At 43.3% G+C, this 24212-nt stretch overlaps 1 protein-coding gene across 1 annotated transcript in view; it reads right to left on the bottom strand.

The window, feature by feature from the left end:
• The window catches only part of vegfc (vascular endothelial growth factor c), a 184743-nt gene extending 161444 nt beyond the window's left edge, over window positions 1-23299 (bottom strand). The window contains exon 1 of the mRNA XM_080189443.1: window positions 22596-23299. Within this exon, the coding sequence (XP_080045569.1) occupies window positions 22596-22712 (117 nt within the window). The 5' untranslated portion in view covers window positions 22713-23299. The remainder of the gene's footprint in view (window positions 1-22595) is intronic.
• Between the last annotated feature and the right edge of the window lie 913 nt (window positions 23300-24212).

The following is a 24212-nucleotide window of genomic DNA, read 5'->3' as shown; positions in this document are numbered from 1 at the left end:
AGATTTAGGGTCTAATGGATGAGGCAAGGCAGCAGCAGGGAAGGAAAGAAAAGGAAGCAAGTCCTGCACTCCGGATCCCACTAAACTGTGGGATATCCTGTCCAGCATGCCCGATGATCTGTAGATCAAGAGTCAGCCATTTCAGAAACTAAGCCTAATTAGGCCTCACCCTTGAACTGAGGAATGGCCAATGATGATAGAGCACTTCACAACCAAGTTTACTTTTTTTTTATTCACTCAGTGCTGGCTGGCCAGCATTTATTGCCCATCCCTAGTTGCCCAAGGGCAGTTGAGAGTCAACCACATTGCCATGGCTCTAGAATCACATGTAGGCTAAACCAAATAAGGATAGTTTTCCTTCCCTAAAGGTGAACTAGATGGGATTTTCTGATAATTGGCAAAGGCATGAGAATCATATCAGCCACGATGGAATGGCAGAGCAGACTCGATGGCCAAATGGCTGAATTCTGCTCCTATATCTTATGGTCTTATCAATCACTTCTTAATTCCAGATATTTTTATTGAATTTAGATTCCACCATCTGCCATGGTGGGATTGGAAACTGGATCCCCAGAACATTAGCTGAGTTTCTGGATTAATAGTGTAGGAATAAGCCATTGCCTAGATACCCCTAAGCCATTGCCTCGATGTCTAGTCAGTGCTGTCATTTAGAAAATACAGAAGCCAATTTGCACACAACAAGGGTCCCACAAACAGCAAAGTTTGAATGACAAATAATGACAAGGACACTGGAAAACATTAGCACTCTTGGACACGGCAGCACAAGGTTTTATATTTGCCCAAGACTGCAAGAAACTACAAAAGGTCGTGAATGTTGCCTGATCCATCACGCAAACCAGCCTCCCATCCAAAGACTCGGTCTACACTTCGCGCTGCCTCAGCAAAGCAGCCAGCATACTTAAGGACCCCATGCACCCCAGATGTTCTCTCTTGCACTTTCTTCCATCAGGAAAAAAATACAAAAGTTTGAGGTCACGTACCAATCGACTCAAGAACACCTTCTTCCCTGCTGCTGTCAGGCTTTTGAATGGACCTATGTTGCATTAAGTTGATCTTTCTCTACACCCTAACTATGTCTGTAACACTACATTCTGCACACTCTTGTTTCCTTCTCTATGAACGGTATGCTCTGTCTGTATAACACGCAAGAAACAATACTTTTCACTGTATACTTACACATGAGACAATAGCAAATCAAATCAAAATATTTGTACCTGGAAGGAAATCCAGGAACTTTGTTCAACATTTCATCTGAAGGACATCGCCTCTGACAGCACAGCACTCCCTCAGTACTGCACCAGGATTCTAAACTTTGATTATTACTCTGGTGTCTTGAACCCACCATCTGTCTGACTCAGAGGTGAGAGCACTGCACAGTGGGTTAACACTAATTTTAACAGATGTGCTCTGCTGTGCTCTGATTGTTATCCCTGGGGGTCCTGACTGGTGCAGAGCTTGAATCTAAGGGCCATAAGCCAGCCACGCAAATCAAAAACTGACCTTAATATTGTCACAGTGAATAGCAACGGAATGAAAAACTGCAAACAGGGAAAGGATTAACAACTTGATTGATTAGTTTCCCACCACGGCAGCAGGAATAGCTCAGGGGAAATGCCGCTTTGGCTCCTTCCAGTCCTCCTCTCAACTTTGAAACAGTGCGTGATTGTATTGCAATTGTGGAGCATGGCATCTGTCCTGAAATAATAATCAGTTAAGTTTTTAATTAGTCCCAATTCAAGTTATTACAGCAAGTGGTTGAGGTTGAAGTCTCCATTTGTTTAAATAGGCACTATTTAATGCTAAGTACCAGAAATAACTTTGAGACCATTGTCACTCGATTCCAGAACACACCAGTCAGTTCCATCCACTCACCAATCTCGCGGGCAATCAACTCACAAGGCAAACCTTTGGGTATATGGAGGGGCAGGGTGGTGTGGGTGGTGGGGGCTGGAATAAAATGTGCTGTGCCTTACATGACCTTGTGACAGCTTGACTGATGTAAAAAGATTACTAAAACGTCATCCCAAAGTCAATTACCAATGACATCTTACACTCTGATGCCTGTATCAACAACATAATGTGGCACTCTACTTTATGGTGTTGATGGTCTTCCATAAATAAAATGAGGAATATGATTTGAGGACTTTGATTTTTTGATTTCATCTGATTTATTATTATCACAGTGAGAAGTATTGCTTCTTACTCACTATTCTGGCAAAACATATCATTCATAGAGGAGGAAAGGAGAGAGTGCAGAATGTATTGTTACAGTCATAGCTAGGGTGTGGAGAAAGATCAACTCAATCCAAGGTAAGTCCATTCAAACGTCTGGTGGCAGCAGGGAAGAAGCTGTCCTTGAGTTGGTTGGTACGTGACCTCACACTTTTGCATCTTTTTCCTGACAGAAGAAGGCAGAAGAGAGAATGTTCAGGGTGTGTGGGGTCCTTAATTATGCTGACTGCTTTTCCAAGGCAGAGGGACGTGTAGGCAGAGTCAGTGGATGGGAGGCTGGTTTGAGTGATGGACTGGGCTACATTCATGACCTTTTGTAGTTTCTTGCAATTTTGGTCAGAGCAGGAGCCATACCAAGCTGTGATACAACTAGAATGAATGTTTTCTATGGTGCATCTATAGAAGCTAGTGAGAGTTGTAGCAGACTTGGCAAATTTCCTTACCCTTCTGAGGAAGTAGAGGCATTGGTAGGCTTTCTTAACTATCAATGATTTTTTAGCATAGTCAGATTCCCCCATTCCTGCTCCGTAGCTGAGAAATAATGTGATATAGCAACAGTCACTGCTCTTCAAGGAACTACGTTATCTGAATAATGTCACCCAAGCCAGGAATCAAACCCGGGTCCCTGGCGCTGTGAGGGAACAGTGCTAAGCACTGTCCACCCTGCCATCCCACTTCAGCGCCATGATGGCTCTATTTAGATCAAGTTACTACCCAACTTCCCACTGTAGCTGTCACTGAATAGGAATCGGGCCTGGAAACCTGGCTAATTTTTTCCATATCTTAGTTCAGAGTATATAAAAAATAATCTGCACTAACCAAGAGCCTGAGGACAAATGGGAATCCAACCTGTCAGAGTGCTGGAGTGTATGGCTCAGTTTCATATCGCACTGAATGCTATAGAGTCAAGCCATGAGGATAAATTGTTCCAAGTCAGAAAATTGAAAACTGTCAGCCGTTTCTAAGCAAGCCAAGACTGTTTGATACATGAACTGTGTCTGTAATTCTGCTGCTGGATGACTGTATTTAAGCTAGGATTACACACTTGCTAAGTGTAGTTCCAGCATTTGCAAACCAGAATAATTTCTATTTAAATGATCCTTAAGCAGTTTTATTCACATTTTCACTGTGACTTAAGGTAACAATTATCATTAATGTCTGGTTCCATGTTAAGTGTTGGTTTTTTAACTGTGTAATACATGGCTTTAATGTCGATAATCACCTATTTGTACTTCCATCTTCTATGTGGTGCGAGTGAAGATTTATGTTTGAGAGTGAGGGTGCGTTAATGCAAGATGAAGGAGGCTAGCCCATTTCAAGAAATTCCAGTGTCCATGTAACGTGGCAACTTGCAGAGTCAAAGTCCCTCAGCTCATCCATTGTATTCTGCCTTATTGCTAAACAATACTGCATGTGTGCCGAGGTCCAATATGCCCACTCAGGAAGCCCATAAAATATCCCATGGTATAAATTTGAAGAAGAGCAGCGAGTTCTCCCCCAAGTCCGGTGCCATATTTATCAAAAAACACAGAACAAAGAAAAGCACAGAAACAGGACCTATGGCACCCCCGCCCACTCCAAGCCTGTGCTGATCATGATGCCCTATCCAAACTAATAAACTTCTGCCCTTAGTTGGACCATGTCTCTCCATTCCCTCCCTATTCATGTACCCATGAAGATGCCTCTTAAATGTTGCTAATGTGCCGGCTTCCACCGCCTCCTCTGGCAGTGCATTCCAGGTATCCATCACTCTCTGCATGAAAAACTTCCCCTGCGCTTCCCCCTTAAACTTTCCCCCTCTCAACTTGAACCTGTGCTCCCTTGTAACTGGCCGTTCCAACCTGCGAAAAAAGCCTCTGATTATCCACCCTGTCTGTGCCTCTCGTAACATTATACACCTCTATCAGGTCTTCTCTCAGCCTGTGTCTTTTCAGTGAAAACACTCCTAGTTTATTCAACCTCTCCTCATAGTCAACACCCTCGAGACCAGGCAACATCCTGGTGAACCTGCAACCAACAGCTATAAATACTTTATTTGGTCATGATGTGAAGGGATGCAGCCATAAACGCAAAGTTACAAGAGAATTCAGCTATGAGTAAGGAGTAATAACATTAAAATAATGATTCTCCTTTGAAGTAGGGATTAAAAGCAGAGTCTGCTGGACAGAAGGAAAAGATTTACAAAGGTTCCAAACATACCTAAGCAAAATTGTATGGTCAAGGACAATAATATAGAACATAGAACATTACAGCGCAGAACAGGCCCTTCGGCCCACGATGTTGCGCCGACCAGTTTTTAAAAAAAAAACACTGACCCACTAATCTAAACTAATCCCTTTTCGTCCATAAGCCTATCCACAGATCTCTTAAACGCCCCCAAACTAGGTGCATTTACAACTGCAGCAGGCAGGGCGTTCCAATCCCTCACCACCCTCTGGGTAAAGAACCTACCCCTGACATCCGTCCTATAACTACCCCCCCCTTAATTTAAAGCCATGCCCCCTCGTGCTAGCTTTCTCCATCTGAGGAAAAAGGCTATCACTATCCACCCTATCTAAACCTCTAATCATCTTATATGTTTCAATAAGATCCCCTCTTAGCCGCCTTCTTTCCAGCGAAAACAACCCCAAATCCCTCAGTCTCTCCTCATAGGACCTCCCCTCCATACCAGGCAACATCCTGGTAAACCTCCTCTGCACCCTCTCCAAAGCCTCCACGTCCTTCCTGTAATGTGGGGACCAGAACTGCACACAGTACTCCAAGTGCGGCCGCACCAGAGTTGTGTACAGTTGCAACATGACGCTGCGACTCCTAAATTCAATCCCCCTACCAATAAACGCCAAGACACCGTATGCCTTCTTAACAACCTTATCTACTTGATTCCCAACTTTCAGGGATCTATGTACACATACACCTAGATCCCTCTGCTCCTCCACACTATTCAAAGTCCTCCCATTAGCCCTATACTCAACACATCTGTTACTCCTACCGAAATGAATTACCTCACACTTCTCTGCATTAAACTCCATCCGCCACCTCGCGGCCCAGCTCTGCAACCTGTCTAAGTCACCCTGCAAACTATGACACCCTTCCTCACAATCTACCACACCTCCGACTTTGGTGTCATCAGCAAACTTACTAATCCACCCAACTATACCCTCATCCTGAAGTGTAGAATATGATATATCCTCAAACACAAGGCAATTCTAGAACAAACTGGAACTAGCCTTTATATCACCTCAGCAAGGCATTGGTAAATTGTAAGATACGACTATCTAACCATTGTCAACATTAAGGATAAACAACTGAATCTTGCAAACTGGATGTTGCAAGGAAGTGAGCTAGATCAGTTCTTCAGACTTACTGATGTGTCTGTGAGGGCACTGCTTATTAACCTTAAGTGAAAGTTACCATCCCTGTGGGGTCTTACTGTTCCCAAACTGGGTCCGCACATCACAACAGCATCTCACATAAAAAGGCCACTTTATTTGCTGCACACGGCTTTGTGACATCCTGAGGAATGGGGGGTGTGAATGTATTTGCAAACCTTCCTTTAAATGTGTGGGATTTCCATCTTCCACACATCAGCACACAATGTGACCTCCAGAGTGGGAATGCCAATTTACTGGTAATTATTGTTTATGCATTTGAGACTGCCAGGCAAAAGAGACACAGAGGATGGATTTCCATAGGACTTTTGCTACTCACCTACCATAACTTTGGCATAACCTGGAAGTTCTGTGATGAGGACTCAAACTGATGGCTGTAACTATGTTAGAGGTTGAGTGTTTCAAAAAAATAAGAAAAGAATGTGGTTTGCACTCAACTGAAGGTAAAACAGCAGCCTGTGGCAGCACCCTAATGACATCGCCACCACGTGATCAACCTGCAACCCTTTTAAATATATAGCAGTGGCAACACCAGAATGTTCCACAGCAGTGAATCAGGGAAACGGAATTGTCTTTTAAGTCTGTCAGATGTTCCAGCTTCATTTTTGTGTATTTCCCGCATTTTGTCTACAATTCACGCTTCTTCAATTTTTCCGATGTTCCTACAGTATTTCGTTTTGACAAAAGGTCATCTGAATCAGAAACATCAGTTCTTTTCTCTCCTTAAAGATGCTGCCACACCCGTTGAGATTTTCCAGCATTTTCTCTTTTGGCTTCAGATTCCAGCAACCGCAGTAATTTGCTTTCCTTCCTAAAGTATGTTTGTTCTTATCCTCTTACGCAACACTTCCACCAGACAATATATAATGCCTTCAATTCAAAAGGCCACTCATCTCAAATTGTCATTCAATTTGCAGGCACAAAAAACATTCAAAGTAACAAAGAACAAAGAGAAAAGAAAATTACAGCACAGGAACAGGCCCTTCCTGCACCCACCATGCTGCCCTTCTGAACTAAAGCCCCTATCCTTCCGGGGACCATAACCTTCTATTCCCATCCTATTCATGTATTTGTCAAGATGTCCCTTAAAAGTCAATATCATATCTGCTTCCACTGCCTCTCCTGACAGTGGGTTCCAGGCACCCACCACCCTCTGTTTTCAAAACTTTCCTCCTACATCTCCTTTAAATCTTGCCCCTTGCATCTTAAACTTATGCCCCCTGGTAATTGACTCTTCCACCCTTGGAAAAAGCTTCTGACTATCCACTCTGTCCATGCCCCTCATACTCTTGTAGACATCTATCAGGTTGCGCCCTCCCCCACCCTCACCCCCTCAACCTTTGTCATTCCAGTGAGAACAAACCAAGTTTCTCCAGCCTCTCCTCATAGCTAATGCCCTCCAAATCGGGCAACATTTCGGTAAATCTTTTCTGTACCCTCTCCGGAGCCTCCACATCCCTCTGGCAACCAAACTGAACACTATATTCCAAGTGCGGTCTAATTAAAGTTCTATAAATCTGCAACATGACTTGCCAACTTTTAAATTCGATATTGGATAACTCAAATGTTGTTGGGCAATGGTTGACTTTGAATCAAGAGTAGACTACATTTTCTGCATTACATTGAAGAATTTAAATTACAGCAGATAGGGGACAATTTCATCCATCATGCCTGCATGGATACTGGCTTTCCGAACAGAACTAACAATTGTAATCCCACTTCCTAGCTCTTTTCCCGTACCTCTTAGCGCTTAATCTAAATATTTCAGAATTAAGAGTTGAAGTACAATTATGAAAATGTACACACCTGGGAAATTCTTCATCACCAACAGTACTCTTTTAAACTAAACTAAAAGAAAGACAAATGTCTCACACTTTCAGAGCTGATTGTGACCCTCAAAAGATTAGAATGAACTTGTTGCTTGCCAAAAAGCAGTTACTGGAAAAGTTGATCACATTTTTAGACTTAGTATGCAAGACTGCTTTAAAAATGAGTTTATATCCACACATAAAGCTCTGAGATTTTGAAGTTCAGAATTTACAAAAATGGAAAACTTATTTTTACCGATCTGCAGAGATATGACAGGCAGGGAAGGAATATTTTCTGAAAATCTATGCTTCCTAAACATGTGCTAGCTTTCTTTCTGGAGAAGTGGAATTTGGCAAAACAAAGTGGCTAAGTGCTTTCACCATTATTGGGCCTGTTGGAATTGGCTTTCTGAAGTAATGTCATTTTAAAACCATTTAGAAACTGCTGAGGTCAAACAAAAAACTTCTTGAACTTTGGATGACATATATGGGAGCTCAATTTAACATTAACAACAGCAGGGTATGATATCAGCCGGTGTCAATTCTATTACAAGTGCACTTTGTCTGAGTACCAAGTAACATGCTGAAACATCTTTTGCGTTACTTAAAACGAGTCAGTGTCCAGGACGACCCACATGCCAAGACAAAGCAAGGCTCTAACATCAGTTTGATGTAAAATATAGACTGTACCTTCTAGACTATTGATGTAACAAACAGGGTTCAATGATAGTAGACATAAAACTATAACATTGGGAACATCAAAAAGAAGGAACAAGGACTTATCTAGTCCCTTTGAGGATATCCCTAAGTGTTCCACAGACATAAAGTACTTATCAACTGTATCTATTGTTGTGAGAAATCTGCAGCTTATATGCTCTTAGAGAGGTCCCATAAACAGCAATGAGTTTTAGTGATCTAGGTTGAGACAAAATATTAGCAAGGCCATTGAGGAGAATTCTTTCCTGCTTCTTCTCCTGTGAAATAGTGTCATTGGATCTTTTGTATCCACCTGAGGATGTAGACACGGTCTTGGTTTAACATTTCACCCAATGACAACAGTACTGCACTGGAATGCCCGGATCATAGAATTACAGGATGGGATTATCCGGCTACACTCACCCCAGAAACGGAAAATTCCACCTGAGGTCAATGGTCCACTTCCCTCTCTCTTCTGCTCAGATTCCCATGATGGGCAGGAAGGGAAAATTCCTCCCATGGAATCCCTAAAGGACAGGAGGAGGCCATTCAGCCCATCAAGTCTGCACCAATCACAATCTCAACCAGGTCCTATCCCCGTAACCCCACGAATTTACCCTAGCTAGCCCCACAAACATTGAGGGGCAATTTGGCATGGCCAATTCACCTAACCCACACATCTTCGGACTGTGGGAGGAAACTAGAGGACCCAGAGGGAACCCACGCAGGCATGAGGAGAATGTGAAAACTCCACACAGACAGTGACCCAAGGCAGGAATTGAAGCCCGGTCCCTGGTGCTGTGAGGCAGCAGATTTAACCACTGTGCCATCATGCCAGATATGTGCTTGGAGTGGGACTTGAACACTGAACCTTCTGACTCAAGGGGCAAGGGTGAGCCACAGCCAATATCAAAAAGAATATTAAAATGACACCAGCCTTCTGTACCCAGACACCACTCCCAGAAGCGTGTTCAGGCTTGTGGAGTCATCTTTCTTGAACTGATTCCTTGGAGTCTGATCAATGTCACCATTCTCCCTGTCAGGGTCTTCAGACACCAGCTCAGAACCGTGCCCAAGACATGCTGGCTACACCCACTATGCTCTGCCAAAGAAGTGAGAACTAGCAACTCTTTAGTGCAGCAAGCTTTTGAAACCAAGTCAATTGAAAATTTCAAAAACGAAATCGCTGGATTTTTGTCTGGAAATGGTATTAAGGGTTAAGGAAGTGAAGTGGGTAAGGTGGAGTTAAGATCAGCCATAATCTAATTGACTGTAAGGGCAGGCTCCTAGGGCTAAGTAGCCTACTTGTGCTCCTGCAGCCTATGATACCTCTGCCAAAAATTGCTTTAAATAATTTCCTGTACAAGTGAATACAAGGCTTTAATGCTTGCAAGTTGAGACTGCAACTCAGATAAATTGTATTGCGCAACCTTAATGTAACCTTAATGTATAAAAGGCTCTCAAAATGATTAGGCTCTCAATGATAGAACATTGTTCTTGAGGGCTGATTTATTTTATAGCTTGCTTTGCCAGTGAAGTGGACCAATTTAGGTCAATGTCTGCATACGGTTTTCGCATAATGAGTTTTAAATTCTGCACTTATGTGAGTCTCAGCAGCAGTAATCAGGATGGCTGGTACTTGAGATAAGCTAATCAACTCACTGAACACATGGCTTCTGATATTTTTCCCTTTAATTTTCAGTGCTGACTTGTTGTGGGGTGGGAAAGTGGTTTGGAAAAAAAAATATTACATTTGTATTGCAATCTCATATGGCATCCCAGAATGCTTTGCAGCCATTTAAGTTCCTCTAAAGTTTAGTCACTAAGTAAGAAGAAGTCAGGATCAAGCTATGGAGTTGGATGGTCAGCCATGATCATAGCAAATGGTGTCGAAGGGCTGAATGGCTTCCACTTGCTCCTATTTTCTATGCTTCTGTGCAACCCGGTGAACGCGGCACACCGGCACAGTGGTTAGCACTGCTGCCTCATGGCACCAGAGATCTGGGTTCGATTCCCAGCTTGGGTTACTGCCTGTGTAGAATTTGCGCATCCTCCCCATGTCTGTGTGGGTTTCCTCCGGGTGCTCCAATTTCCTTCCACAGTCCAGAAATGGGTGGGTGAGGTGGATTGGCCATGCTAAATTTTCCCTTAGTGTCAGGAGGACTAGCTAGGGTAAATGCATGGGGTTATGGGGAAAGGGACTGGATGGGGTTGCGGTCAGTGCAGACTCGATGGGCCGAATGGCCTCCTGCTGTCCTGTAGGATCCTATGATTCGATGAACGCATCATCAAATCTGTGCAAGCAAACAGCACTGAGGATAATAACCATACCACCTATTCTAGTGATGTTCATTGTGGGATAGATATTGTTTCAAAATGGTCCTGGTTTGGCACTTGCTGCTAATTTGGTCATATGAATGCATCCCAGGAGACATGAACATCACTAATGGGTTAACATGGCGAGCTTATTAAGTCGGGGACATGGATAGTGTAACGGGGCTGGTAAATAATCGTGACACGTACTCCACTTTGTGTAAACGAACCATTATCTCCTATACTAACTGGGGGCAAAGGTCACACACTAATTGGAGTCAGTAGCTACGACACACTGAGATACGACACAGCCCGAGAATTTGCTAAGCTGTAGGTGATACAACCCTGCTGTTCCATATCCATAAACAACAGCAGCCTGTCTTAACAATGGCTGCACAACCCAATAACAATTGATTTGTACGAATTTGGTCAATCAATAGAGCAACACTGAATCCCTTGTTAGAGGAGGAACGCCAACATAGTGGCTAAATTAAAAGAGAGAACGGGTTAAAATGCCATGCAATACAAGGATGCTGGCCAATTTCATTAAAGGAAGGCAGAACCAGGGTGAGAATTGTGAGTGAAAGCTTACATCATCATCTCAGCCATCGTCCTAAAGGACTGCTGGCATCTATCTCTGTTAGGGAATCACTGAATCCCTACAGCGCAAAAGGAAGCCAATCAGCTTGTTGAATCTGCATTGACTCTCCAATATGCTACCCAGGTCCTATGCCTGCGGTTACCCAGCTTATCCCCTTAACTCACAATCCTGGGACACTATGGGGCAATTTAGCATAGCCAATCCTCACCTGCGTATCTTTGGATTATGGTTGGAAACCGGAGCACCCGGAGGAATCTCACACATACGCAGGGAGAATGTGCAAACTCCACACAATCAGACACCCATGGCCGGAATTGAACATGGATCCTCAGCGCTGTGAGGCAACTGCATTAACCACTGTGCCACTGTGCCAAGAAAGATTATTTTTCGGCAACTCACAATTTGCGGGACACTACTCCACTATACTCCACCAAGGCAGTGGCACAGGGGTTAGCATTGCTGCCTCACAGCAAACAGGCAGCTCTGTTCAATTCCCAGCATGGGTTACTGCCTATGTGGAGTCCGCATGTTCTCCCCGTGTCTGCATGGGTTTCCTCTGGGTAGCCTTTTCCTCCCACAGTCCAAAAGATGTGCTGGTTAGGTGTATTGGCCATGCTAAATTCTCCCTCAATGTATTCAGAGTTGGCGACTAGGGGAAGTTCACAGTAACTTCATTGCAGAGTTAATGTAAGCCTACTTGTGACATTAATAAAAACATGAGCTAACCAAACCCTGACAACTTATATAAAACTTTAAATATTACTTCGCTTGTAATATTACTCTGGGCAGGATTTTCCGGCCTCACTTGCCCTGAAACCGGAAAATCCCGCCCAAGGTCAACAGACCTTTCCATGGCTCTGATTCCCATGGCGGGTGGGAAGGTAAAATTCCAGCCTTTGTGTTTAAACAATAATTTTGTTTAACAAGTATCAGAGTTTGTTATTTTAGTTTCACAATGTCTACGTTAAATTTATGCAGAAAATTATTTTTCTGTACACACTATGAAGTTGCACCAAATTATTTGTAGGCAATATATTTGACTCACTTGTTAATTATTCATTTCATCTCCCAGTTGCAAAGACTCAGAGTATTATTAGGTGGGGTGTGAATTCAACATTCAGTCAGATCCTGTGTGTTTTTTGCTTGGAAGTTGAGTTAAAATTATTCCCAGTATTTACAACAGATACACTGAACAGATGAGACTATTGCCATTGTTGTAAATACATTCAGACATGATGTTTTGTGGGTGTTGGGGGGAAGACCAGCTATAGACTAATACAATCCAATGGATTGGCCTTCTATGCCTGGGATCTCACTTAGTTGGGTCCTTATCCTTGAGGTGATACAAGCAGCTAAAACTGTAGATTCAATTTCCCATATCTCTTCCATGGTGACATACATTGGAGCTTGAGAAAGTGATCTTGCACAAACAGCTTGGTATACTTGTTTACATCACTTTAGCTAACATACAGCCCAAAGATTCTAACCCAGACATTGGTGCCCTCCATCACATCTGTCCCTGTGGAGTTAGCGCGTTCTCCGGTTTCCTCCCATAGTCCAAAGACGTGCAGGTGGGGAAGATTGACCATGCTAAATTCTCCCTGCAGTGTCCAATGTGTTGGTTAGGGGGATTAGCGGGGTAAATGCATGGGGTTACGGAGATGGGGCAGATGGGTGGGTGTGGGTCAGATGCTCTGTAGGAGAGTCGGTGCAGACTAAATGGACTGAATGGCCTTTGTCTGCACTGCAAGGATTCTATGCAGCTATGTGGCTATGACTCTATGATCATGCTCTTGCTTTTGGCGGTGATAGTTAGACGCATCTCTATAATACAAGGATATTTAACGTCCAGCCTTTTTGAAATTAGTTTTAAAAGGATGGTTTCTAATCTATATTTGTGACTATTTAGTAACTAAATTACCCATGTCATACATTTTAACACCAGCATAAAGTAATTAATCAACTGCCAAGTGCAACAACTTTATTAGCATGACAAAGATGGCAAAATAAGTAGGGATGATTGTAAGTACACGGATTCAACGTACAATTTACCATTCACTAACCTTCCCTCATGTAACTACTTAGCAGCAAGGTGTCACTGAATCTCTTATGTAGAGGGCACAGTACATGTAAATTGATTTTTCAATGCACCCATCAACACATTTAATTTTGCACTGTAAAGTATATTTATTTCTTAGAACCATAAAATCATGGAATCCCTACAGTGCAGGAGAGGTCATTCAGCCCATCAAGTCTACACCAACTGTCTGATAGAGTTTCTTACCCAGGCCCCCTTCTCCTTCCCATCTCTGTAACTTCACACATTTCCCATGGCGAATCCACCTAACCGACATATCTTGGGGCACTAAGGGGCAATTTACCATGGTCAATTCAACTACACTGTTCATCTTTGGATAGTGGAAGGAAACCAGAGCACCAGGAGGAAATACATGCCACAGGGAGAATGTGAAAACTCCACAGTCACCCAAGGCTGGAATCGAACCTGGGTCCCTGGTGCTGTGAGGAGCAGTGTTAACCACTGTGCCACAGTGCCACCCTATTTATTTACTTGTTTCTGTCACAAGTAGGTTCGCCTTAACACTGCAATGAAGTTACTGTGAAACTACCCCAATCGCCACACTCCAGTGCCGGTTCGGGTACAATGAGGGAAAATTTAGTTTAGCCAATGCACCTAACGCACACCTCCTTTGGACAGTGGGAGGAAACCAGAGCACCTGGGGAGAACATGAGGGGAAGGTGCGGACTCTGCACAGACAGTGATTCAAGCCGGGAATTGAACTGGCACTGTGAGGCAGCAGTACTAACCATTGTGCCACCATACCTCCCCAAGTTCTGTAAGTGAGAGTTGATACATAGTTAAATCAGAGCTAAAAGGACCCCTTCAACAACAGGTTCAGTGCTCTATCTGCATAACTAAAGAAACAAAAGAATAGCTAAAGAAATAGAGTTAATGGCATAGTAGACAATGGGATAAACTGGCATCAAATCAAACACAGAAAGAGCAATAAAGAGGGGGATTGAAGGACGTGGGTTAAGAGAAAGGGAGAGAAAGTAAATTAAGGGAAAGAGAGAGAGAGGAGACAGAAAGCAACAGAACTGAAAGAAACTGACAATCTTACAATTTACTGCTTTCAGGAGTGAGACTTTAAAGTAAAGTTTATTTATAGGTCACAAGTAGGCTTACATTAACACTGCAATGGAGTTACTATGAAGATCTCCCAGTCATGTTCTGTTTATGGGCCTCCACAGATCGGTTTCATGTTAGGACCATAAATCGTGTCATTGCCACACGAAATACCAGTCCCAAATGGATGTGACCAGATCCATATATATTAATGGTGTAGATCCAGGAATTCTAGGACACAAAATGGGGACATTTACAGCAAGTATCTAAGTATTGTGGTTACAGCAAAGCCAGCAATGAATTGCCCAGGAGAATCCGAACCCATGGTTCTTCTTCACCACAAATCGCTGTTTTCTTTTTAAAACACTGGTATCCGCGGCCATCATTCACTCCCCATTATCTTTCTGGCAATTTACAGGTACAAAGTTTAGTAATTGAAAAATTATAGCTGGAATTTTCCAGCCGTTCTCAACACGCCACCACTGCAAGCGAGGACGGAGAATTTAGTGCTCAGCCAAATCTCCGCTCACTGCAGTAGGACCAGAAAATCCCACCAGCTTGAACGGCTGGAGAATTCCGCCCCCAATGTCTTTCTCTGCTGTGCAATTAGGAATGTTTATATTAAACACCAGTAAAGTTAGTCCTGGTCTGTGCAGCTCCTTATCTATTTTTTTAAAAAATCAACGAACTTGGCTTTTCCTTGAAGTTAGAAGAAAGGTTTGTGCATGTGATAAGATAATGCTAGTTCCCGCAGTTTGCTGTCACCATGTTTAAGTAGCAACAGAGGACACAGCAGCTATTGCCCTGATAAGTCAAAACTGCCTAAGTTAGTGTAATTTTAGATTTGTAAAAATAGGTTTCCGTCAGCTTGGCAGATATCAGCCTCTTTGGGAGAATAATTCTCCAAAAGTTAAAGTTTATTCATTAGTCACAAGTAGGCTCACATTAACACTGCAGTGAAGTTACTGTGAAAATCCACTAGTCATCACACTCCTGTGCCTGTTTGGGTACACTGAGAGAGAATTTAGCATGGCCAATCCACTTAACCCGCACATCTTTCAGACTGTGGGAGGAAACCACAGCACCTGGAGGAAACCCATGCAGACACCGGGTGAATGTGTAAATTCCACACAGACAGTGACCTAAGCCAGGAATTGAACCCGGGTCCCTGGCGTTGTGAAGCAGTAGTGTTAAGCACTGTGCCACCCTGTCCCCCTCCTTTTGTTCTCTCATGGTGTTCAATTATTAAGTTTTTCAGCGGTGATGTCTCTATATATTACTCTGTGGCAGAAATAATGTGTTTGTGCAATGCTATGATTTCCACAGTATTGTGAGCACATGCAGCCAACACATCCTTCAGCACTTTGGTATGTTTCACTATTACCTTTCACATTGGCTGGGGAAGATAAAGTGCTGTTTCAGCTGTCAAAATGTGTGACTTCCTCTACAAGTGATATAGAAACATAGAAATATAGAAACTAAAAGTAGTAGTAGGCAATTTACCCTTAGAGCTTGCTCCACTATCATTCTGATCATGGCTGATCATTAAATTTAATATCCTGATCCCCCCCTTCCCCCCATATTCCTAGATCCCTTTAGCCCCAAGAGCTATATCTAATTTCTTGAAATCAGACAATGTTTTGGCCTCAACTACTTTCTTTGATAGTGATTCCACAAATTCACCACCCTCTGGGTGAAAAAAATTCTCCTCACCTCAGTTCTAAAAGGTTTACCCCTTATCCTCAAACTATGACCCTGAGTTCTGGACTCCCCCACCACTGGGAATATTCTTTCTGAATGTACCCTGACTAACCTTGTTAAAATTTTATAAGTTTCTATGAGACACTCCATCTTCCCCCTGACTCTTCTGAACTCCAGTGAATATAATCCAAAATCCACTTAGTCTCTCCTTATATGATAAACTCGCCATTCCAGGGATCAGTCTGATAAACCTTTACTGTACTCCCTCTATCACAAGGACATCCTTCCTCAGATAAGGACACCAAAACTGTACATAATACACTAGATATGGCCTCATCAATGCCCTATACAATTGTAGCAAAACATTCCTATCCCTATACTCAAATCCTTTCGCTATGAAGGCAAACATACCATTTTCCTTCTTTACTGCCTGCTGTACCTGTGCACTTTCAGAGACTGATGCTCAAGGATACCAAGTTCTCACTGAGTATCCACCTCTCTCAATTTACACCCATTCAAGTAATAATGTCTTCCTATTATTGCTACCAAAGTGGATAACCTCACATTTATCCACATTAAACTGCATCTGCCATGCATATGCCCACACACTCAGCCTGTCTAAATCATGCTGAAGCATCTCTGTATCCTCGTCACAACTCACCCTCCCACACAACTTTGTATCATCTGCAGATTTGGAGATAATACATTCAGTTCCCGCTTCCATATCATTAATAAATAATGTGAACAGTGGAGTCCTAGTACAGATCCCTGTGGAACCCCATTAGTTACTGACTGCCAATCAGAGAAAGAGCCATTAATGCCAACTCTCGCTTCCTATCTGCTAACTAGCTTTCTATACGTCTCAAGATATTGTCAGAAATATCCGGGAGTACAAGATTGCACATAATAGTATTACAGGTTCAACGGGGTACAGGACTGCAATGTGTTACTGTTACAGGTTCTATGGGGTCCAGGGTTGCAACATGATATTGTTACAGATTCTATGGGGTACAGGACTGTAATATATTAACTGTTACAAGTTTTATGGGGTATAGGACTGTGCAATACTGTGCAAAAACTGTGCAAAACTACAGGTTCAGTGGGGTAAAGACTGCAATATGATACTAAACAGATGCTCTGGGGCAAAGACTGCAATAAGGTACTATTACAGATGCTCTGGGGTAAAGACTGCAATAAGATACTATTACAGATGCTCTGGGGTAAAGACTGCACTATAATACTGTTACAAAACAGGGCTGCAATATTATTCTCTGGAGTAAAGGTTACAATGTGATCCTACTACACAATTATCAAAGATGGAAGGACAGAGAGAACTTGCATTGATAGAGTGACATTCCAATTTTTTTCCCAGTCATTGAGTTTGTGTTTTTAGAAGCGTAGTTCCAGTTACAGTGTCAGGAAACACAGCCACCAATTTGAACACAGCAATATTTCAAAAACAAAATCTTGAGGTGAAAATCGGCAGTTTGTCTATTTTGACGGAATTGGTTGAGGGACAAATGTTAGCACTCTGACAGCATTTCAACTACCTAAAAACATCCAGATTGAATGCTGTGTTCCAAGCTTCATTACATATGAACATATGAACCCATTTGTTGATCTTTTATGGCATAATTACACTTTTTGACAAGGGGTGCAATTATCCTTTGGCAAACCCTCTTCTCATTTGCTTACGCACACAACCAAAAGGTGTGAATTACATCAAATTGTTTTGCTACATCACTTGCACTTAGCGTTACTGTGTCAAAAATGCCTTGTGATTCTTCTGTACTTATCTCTTTTAAAGGGGGAAATGGCTTGCCAAGCTTTCAGCTGTGGAACATAGCGTATATAAATGCATATATTGAGGTACATATAAAGCTAAAAAGGGATTGATAAAGTAAACATAGACCAAATGTTTCCCCTTGTGGGGCAATCATGAACAAGAGCTCACAGATACAGATTGAGAAGTGATAGGTTTAAAACTGAAATGAGGAGGAACTAATTCTTGCAGAGGATGGTGAATCTGTGGAGCTCACTGGCCTATAGTGTGGTGGAGTCTGAATCACTGAATGGTTTCAAGAAGGAGATAAGATACATTCCTGACAAAAAAAGGGCTGGATGGATACTGGGAACAGGTGGGGAGGTGGATTTGAGACCAAGAGATCAGCCATGATCTGATTGAATGGTGGAGCAGGCTTAAACAGGTGAATTGTCTACTTCAGCTCCTAATTCCTATGTGTTCTGTAAATGACAATGGAAAATGGTGGCATAATGGTATTATCATTGGGCTAGTAATTCAGACAGCCAGGGTAATGCTTTGGGGACTTGGGTTCAAATCCCTACATGGCAGGTGAAAACATTTAAATTCAACAAAAATCTGGAACTAAAAGTCTAGAGATCATCGTTAAATGATTGCTGACTGTAACAAAAGCCCATCTGGTTCACTAGTGCCCCTTTAAGGGAGGAGATAGGCCTTACCTGTCCTGGCCTAGCTGTGACTCCAGACCCACAGCATTGGGCGCCGCACCTGCGCAAGGATATTTTGGCCCTGGAGGGAGTGCAGAGGAGGTTTACTAGGCTGATACCGGAGTTGAGGGGATTGAGCTATGAGGAGAGGCTGAATAAACTAGGCTTGTACTCGTTAGAGTTTAGAAGAATGAGGGGAGATCTCATTGAGACGTATAAGATGATGAATGGGATGGATAGGATAGAGGTGGAGAGACTCTTCCCGCTCAAAAAAGACAGTAGGACTAGGGGGCACAGCCTCAAGATAAAGGGGAGGCGGTTTAGAACAGAGTTGAGGAGGAACTTCTTCACTCAAAGGGTGGTGAATCTCTGGAATTCTCTGCCCGTTGAAGTGGTGGAGGCTGCCTCGCTAAATATTTTTAAGAAGCGGGTTGATGGGTTCTTGATAAGAGAGGGGATTAAGGGTTATGGGGAGAGGGCGGGAAAGTGGAACTGAGCCACGACAGATCAGCCATGATCTTATTGAATGGCGGGGCAGGCTCGAAGGGCTGGATGGCCTACTCCTGCTCCTATTTCTTATGTTCTTATGTTCTTATGTGATTGACTCTTAATGCCCTCAGTACAAGGGCAATTGGGGGTGGGCAATAAACACTGGTCCAGCCAATGATGCCTACATCCCGTGAAGTAATTTTAAATAAGAGTGCAAGGAATGATGGAAAGTCAGAAAAGATAAGAATTGAGACTAAGAATTTGACAATGTAAGACCGGTATGGAAAAAGCCTGTCAGAGGAAAGGCAAATGCGGGGAAAATGAATATTCAGTTGGCAGCTAACAACAACAACAGGGTTAAGCCTTTCACAGCAGTGTTGACAAATCTTTTTAACGCTGTGCAAAATGCCAAAAGCACAACATCTGTAGTCCACATTTTTTTTTGAAACTGCACATACTGTTTCAATCAGCTGACAGAAGATTTGACTGAATTACAGTAGTCCCATTCAGTGAGTGATAGCGCCCTCCAGCTATGACAGCAGAAAGAGAACTCCATTTACCTTTCAAAACAGCAAACCCACATCTTCAGCTCCTCCGACCTTTTCGTAAATGTTGTAATTAGGCAATCCAAACATGCCAGCCTTTGTCCATATCTTATACACTCACTGTCTACACCTTTACCCACTGCCTTTTACATTCACCTACTTTGCTTGTCTGATTTCCCTGACTTCTTGTGTATCTATAGCATCACATTCTTTCTTGTCCCCCTCTCACTTTCTCTCTCTCTATTCCTGGGACTAAGTATAAGTTTAAGTTTATTTATTAGTCACAAGTCGGCTTACATTAACACTGCAATGAATTTACTGTGAAAATCCCCTAGTCACCACACTCCGGCACCTGTCTCGGTACACTGAGGGAGAATTTAGCATGGCCAATGCACCTAACCAGCACATCTTTTGGACTGTGGGAGGAAACCGGAACACCTGGAGGAAAGCTGCACCGACAAGGAGAATGCGCAGACTCCACGCAGATAGTGACCCAAGCTGCGAATTGAACCCGGGTCCCTGGCACTGTGAGGCAACAGTGCTAATCACTGTGCCATCCTGCTGTGTGTCAGTTGCAGGGCTGTCTCTCTGTAACCCCTTCTGAAATGTGAACAATTCTGGTCAGTTTTCAGTGGAGTGCAGTTTAACAGAGAAGAACTACTGCAGAGCACTTCGCTCTCACATTTTAACTCTGAATCAATCCCTGATGGAGAGTCATCAGTTTTATATGAGGAACAGCAGTTTCCTGCTACTGACAGTTCACTCCAAGTCTGACTGCTTCAGTCTAAGTCTGTGTGTGTGTGTGTGTCTCTCTCTCTCTGCCTTTGTGTAGGCATTTATAACTTTTGTGTCATTCTCTCTCTTTTACATTCCTGTCACTCTTCATCTGCTCTCCTGTATGTATATAACTGTTGTATATTTGTAAGTCACTGACTTCTGTTTCTATCTTTGTATTTGTGCACTCTTTTTCTCTGAGACTGCTGCAATTTTTCATGAGGGAAAGTTCTGACTGTGAGATTTCCCAGCTTGGGATGTGCATTAATGTATGTGTGCATCTGGAAGCTGTCTGTGGAATGTGTGGATGTTTATGCTTTTTCTCCTCCTGCCCTGTATCTGTGCCCCCTTCTTCTCTCCTTTTTCCTGTGCCATTTCTGTCTCTATGTAGGTCTCCTCTCTCTCCCTAAACCTCGCCTTCATCATGCATTAGTGCAAGTCCTTATTCTTAATTTGTGTCCGTTTCATAGAATCACTACAGTACAGAAGGAGGCCATTTGACCCTCGAGACTGCACCGGCCACAATCCCACCCAGACTCTATTCCTGTAACCCCACGTATTTACCCTGCTAATCCCCTGACACTGAGGTCAATTTAGCATGGCCAGTCAACCTAACCTGAACATCTTTGGGCTGTAAGAGGAAACTAGAGCTTCCAGAGGAAACCCATGCAGACACGGGGAGGACATGCAGACTCCACACAATCAATGACCCGAGGCCAGAATTGGACCCGGGTCCCTGGCGTAATGAGACAGCAGCGCTCGCCAGGCTACCCCATTTCTGTGATCTTCCACCTTAACTCTATAATTGTCACGTCCTCATGTATTGATGCAAAGTTTGAAGTTTATTTTTTGGTGTCACAAATAGGCTTACATTAATACTGTAACAAAGCTACAGTGAAGATCTCCGATGCACCCCACTCTGGCGCCTGTTCGCGTACACTAAGGGAGAATTTAGCATGGCCAATCCACCTAATCAGCACGTTTTCAGATTGTGTCAGAAAACCGGAGCATCCAGAGCAAACCCACGCAGACTGTGCAAGCTCTGCACAGACAGTGACCCAAGCCGGGAATCGAACCTGAGGCCCTGGCTCGGTGAGACAGCAATGCTAACCGCTATACTATCGTGCACTCTCTGCCTCTGTTCTTACTCCCCTTCCCTCCCGTCCAGCGCTTTAAACTCATTGCCCTGACAGTGACACCTATACACTCTTAATCCAAAATGCTAAAGTCCCTCAGTTATATTCCAACTGATAGACTGTCTTAGATATTCACTACCAATTCTCTCTTTCTCTCCAGAACAGCAATGAGTGGGGGGGAACGACTCATTTTAATTCTCCTCCCGCCCCCTCCCACCCCCCTCCAGTTCACAACACACACACACACACAATTATTCCTGGCTTCAAAAAAAAAGCGAATAAAAATTGTGCCCTCCCTCCTTCTCGTTCTCTGGGGAGCTGGGGGGGAGATCCCAAATCTGGCTCTGATTTATAAATGCTAGCACTGCACTCCCCCTACTCTTGAAGATATATATTGTAACATGTGAGAAAGCTAAGCGATTGCTTCAATTCAGGCGATCTGAATCAGAGGGAGTTCTCCATAGATTTTTTTTTTCTCTCTCTGTAATCAGCCACTTCTTAAGTAACTTCAGGAACTGGCTGTAACGTCGAGGGCGGTGTGTCAGCAGTCTGGTTCTTTTGGAATAAACTGAAACCTTTTTGCCAGTCTGTGCGGAGGGGCTGTGGGGAAGTTTAGCCCGGGCACCCCGCAAGCACAACATTCAAACCCAGCGAAAGGTCGGTGAACACTCGGTTTCTGTACTCTGTATATTCCAGAGGGAGGCCACATTCTGCAAATCCCCAAAATTCTACAAATGCTAACCATTCGACACAAATACACATACAATGCAATCAAAAGTTGTATATGTATGTATATTAAAAGTTACATTTATGTATCCAAAACGAGACATGTGCTGAAAAATTCACGCGGCGTATTAATAAAAAGTTGCCCATAAGTGTAACAACAGCATATCTAAAGTTGCACAAAATGTATTAATATTTGGACTAAAATGTTGCATTGAAATTACACTGAGGCGCATTAAAAGTTAGATAATTATTAAAAGTTAAGCAGTTACATATAAGTTAAATTATTAAAAGTTAAGAAGTTACATACAAATAAGCTGCCGCGACATATACTGGGAATAACATAATATTAAAAAGTCTACACATCTATCAGTGTTAAGGGAAAGCTGAGTTAGCTGCCCCCAGCCCTCAGATTCAATAATAACCGCCTCGCAATAAACTCCTGCGGCGCCTTAGAAAGTGAAGGTGATCGCTTTGTAACTAACACAAGCGAGAAAAGAGAGAGAGAGAGCAAAGAGACGCAGCTACAACCGAAAACAAAACCCAATTTTACCTTCGCCTCTCCCAAGTCTTGATAGTCATCGTAATAGTCTTGGCTCGATTCGTAAGCAGAGTCCCTCTGCAGCAGGGCTGTGTAAATCAGAAAGAGGACGAGCTCCAAGATGAGCATCTTCGTGCTGGGGTACAGCGTAGAAGGCGGCGTTTCAAGTGGAGCTCCCAGTGCAATAATAATAATCCTCGGATTTTCTCCCCCCCTCCTTTTTTTTTACGGATCAAGGTGGAAGGAAAGGAGGGGAGGGGAGGGGGAGAGGGGAGAGGGGAAAGGGGGGGGGTGGTTGGTGGCTGGTGAGAATCCAAGTAAAAAGGAGAGGTACTTCAGCTTTCACAGATTTTACAAAACGTGTGATGTGCTCTTGGACGGGTAGCGCTGGATGGCTGGTTAGTTTCCGCGGAAAGTGACACTTCTCTTTGAAATAAAGTTTATCCACGTGTTGCCTGAATGTGCAAAGCTTTCACAGACTGGGTATCGGCGATCCGGGGAGAAAACACTTGGGTCTGCTGGCTGTAGGATAGCCAAGGAGGGAAGAATGGCATGTTTGAATGTGCGGACAGCTCGGAGTTCCCTCTCAATCTTTTAACTGTAGCTGTATCCTACACACACGCACAGACGAGGTTGGATTTGATCTCTGGCTACACTATTTATATAAGGAGTTTGGCAAGGAATACTAGAGAGAGAGAGAGGGGGACGCGTGCACATTTGAGCTGTACAACACCAGGAAATAGGTCTGACAATCCCCACGTGGGCTACAAAAATAATATAAAATGCACATGTCAACTTCTACTTTGTTCGGTTAGCCCAGTCTGAGGTTTTGACAGGTTGCAAGTGTGTGGGGGCGGGGGGCTGGTGGACGGGAATCGAGGGGGGGGGAGGGACTAAGGGTTATTATGTTTCAGTAGTTGTGGCTATTTGGAGTTATCAGCCTGGCTAATGCACATTGAACCCTTGTGAGAATTGTACTCCTGCTGCCTGAAGCAATGTGCACAAAATATCATTTACATTTCATTGATATAGCGCCCTTCTTCCCCTCAGGATATCCCAAGGTGCCGCTCGGCCAATGAAGGTTAGGTGGATTGGCCATTCTAAATTGGCTCTTCGTGTCCCCGGGTTTTTATTTGTTTATTTATGTGGGCTTACATTAACACTGCAATGAAGTTGCTGTGAAAATCTAGTCACCACACTCTGGCACCTATTCGGGTACATGGGGAATTTCACAGTAACTTCATTGCAGTGTTAATGTAAGCCTTACTTTTGACTAATAAATTAACTTTAAACTTCACACCGAGGGAGAATTTAGTATGGGCACTGCACCTAACCAGCCTTTCAAACTGTGGGAGGAAACTGGAGCACCCGGAGGGAACCCATGCAGATGTAGGGATAATGTGCAGACTCTGCACAGATGTGATCCAAACCAGGAATCGAACCCAGGTCTCTGGCACTGTGATGCAGCAGTGCTAACCACTGTGCCACCCATGCATAAGTTAAGGAGATTAGCAAGATAAATATGTGAGGTTGTAAGAACATAAGAAATAAGAGCAGGAGTAGGCCATCTAGCCCTTTGAGCCTGCCCTGCCAATCAGTAAGATCATGGCTGATCTGAAGTGAATCAGT

Source organism: Carcharhinus amblyrhynchos, chromosome 5, assembly GCF_965287045.1.
Source record: "Carcharhinus amblyrhynchos chromosome 5, sCarAmb.v2.hapA, whole genome shotgun sequence".
Taxonomy (NCBI): Eukaryota; Metazoa; Chordata; class Chondrichthyes; order Carcharhiniformes; family Carcharhinidae; genus Carcharhinus; species Carcharhinus amblyrhynchos.
This window is presented reverse-complemented; position numbering and strand designations above follow the sequence as displayed.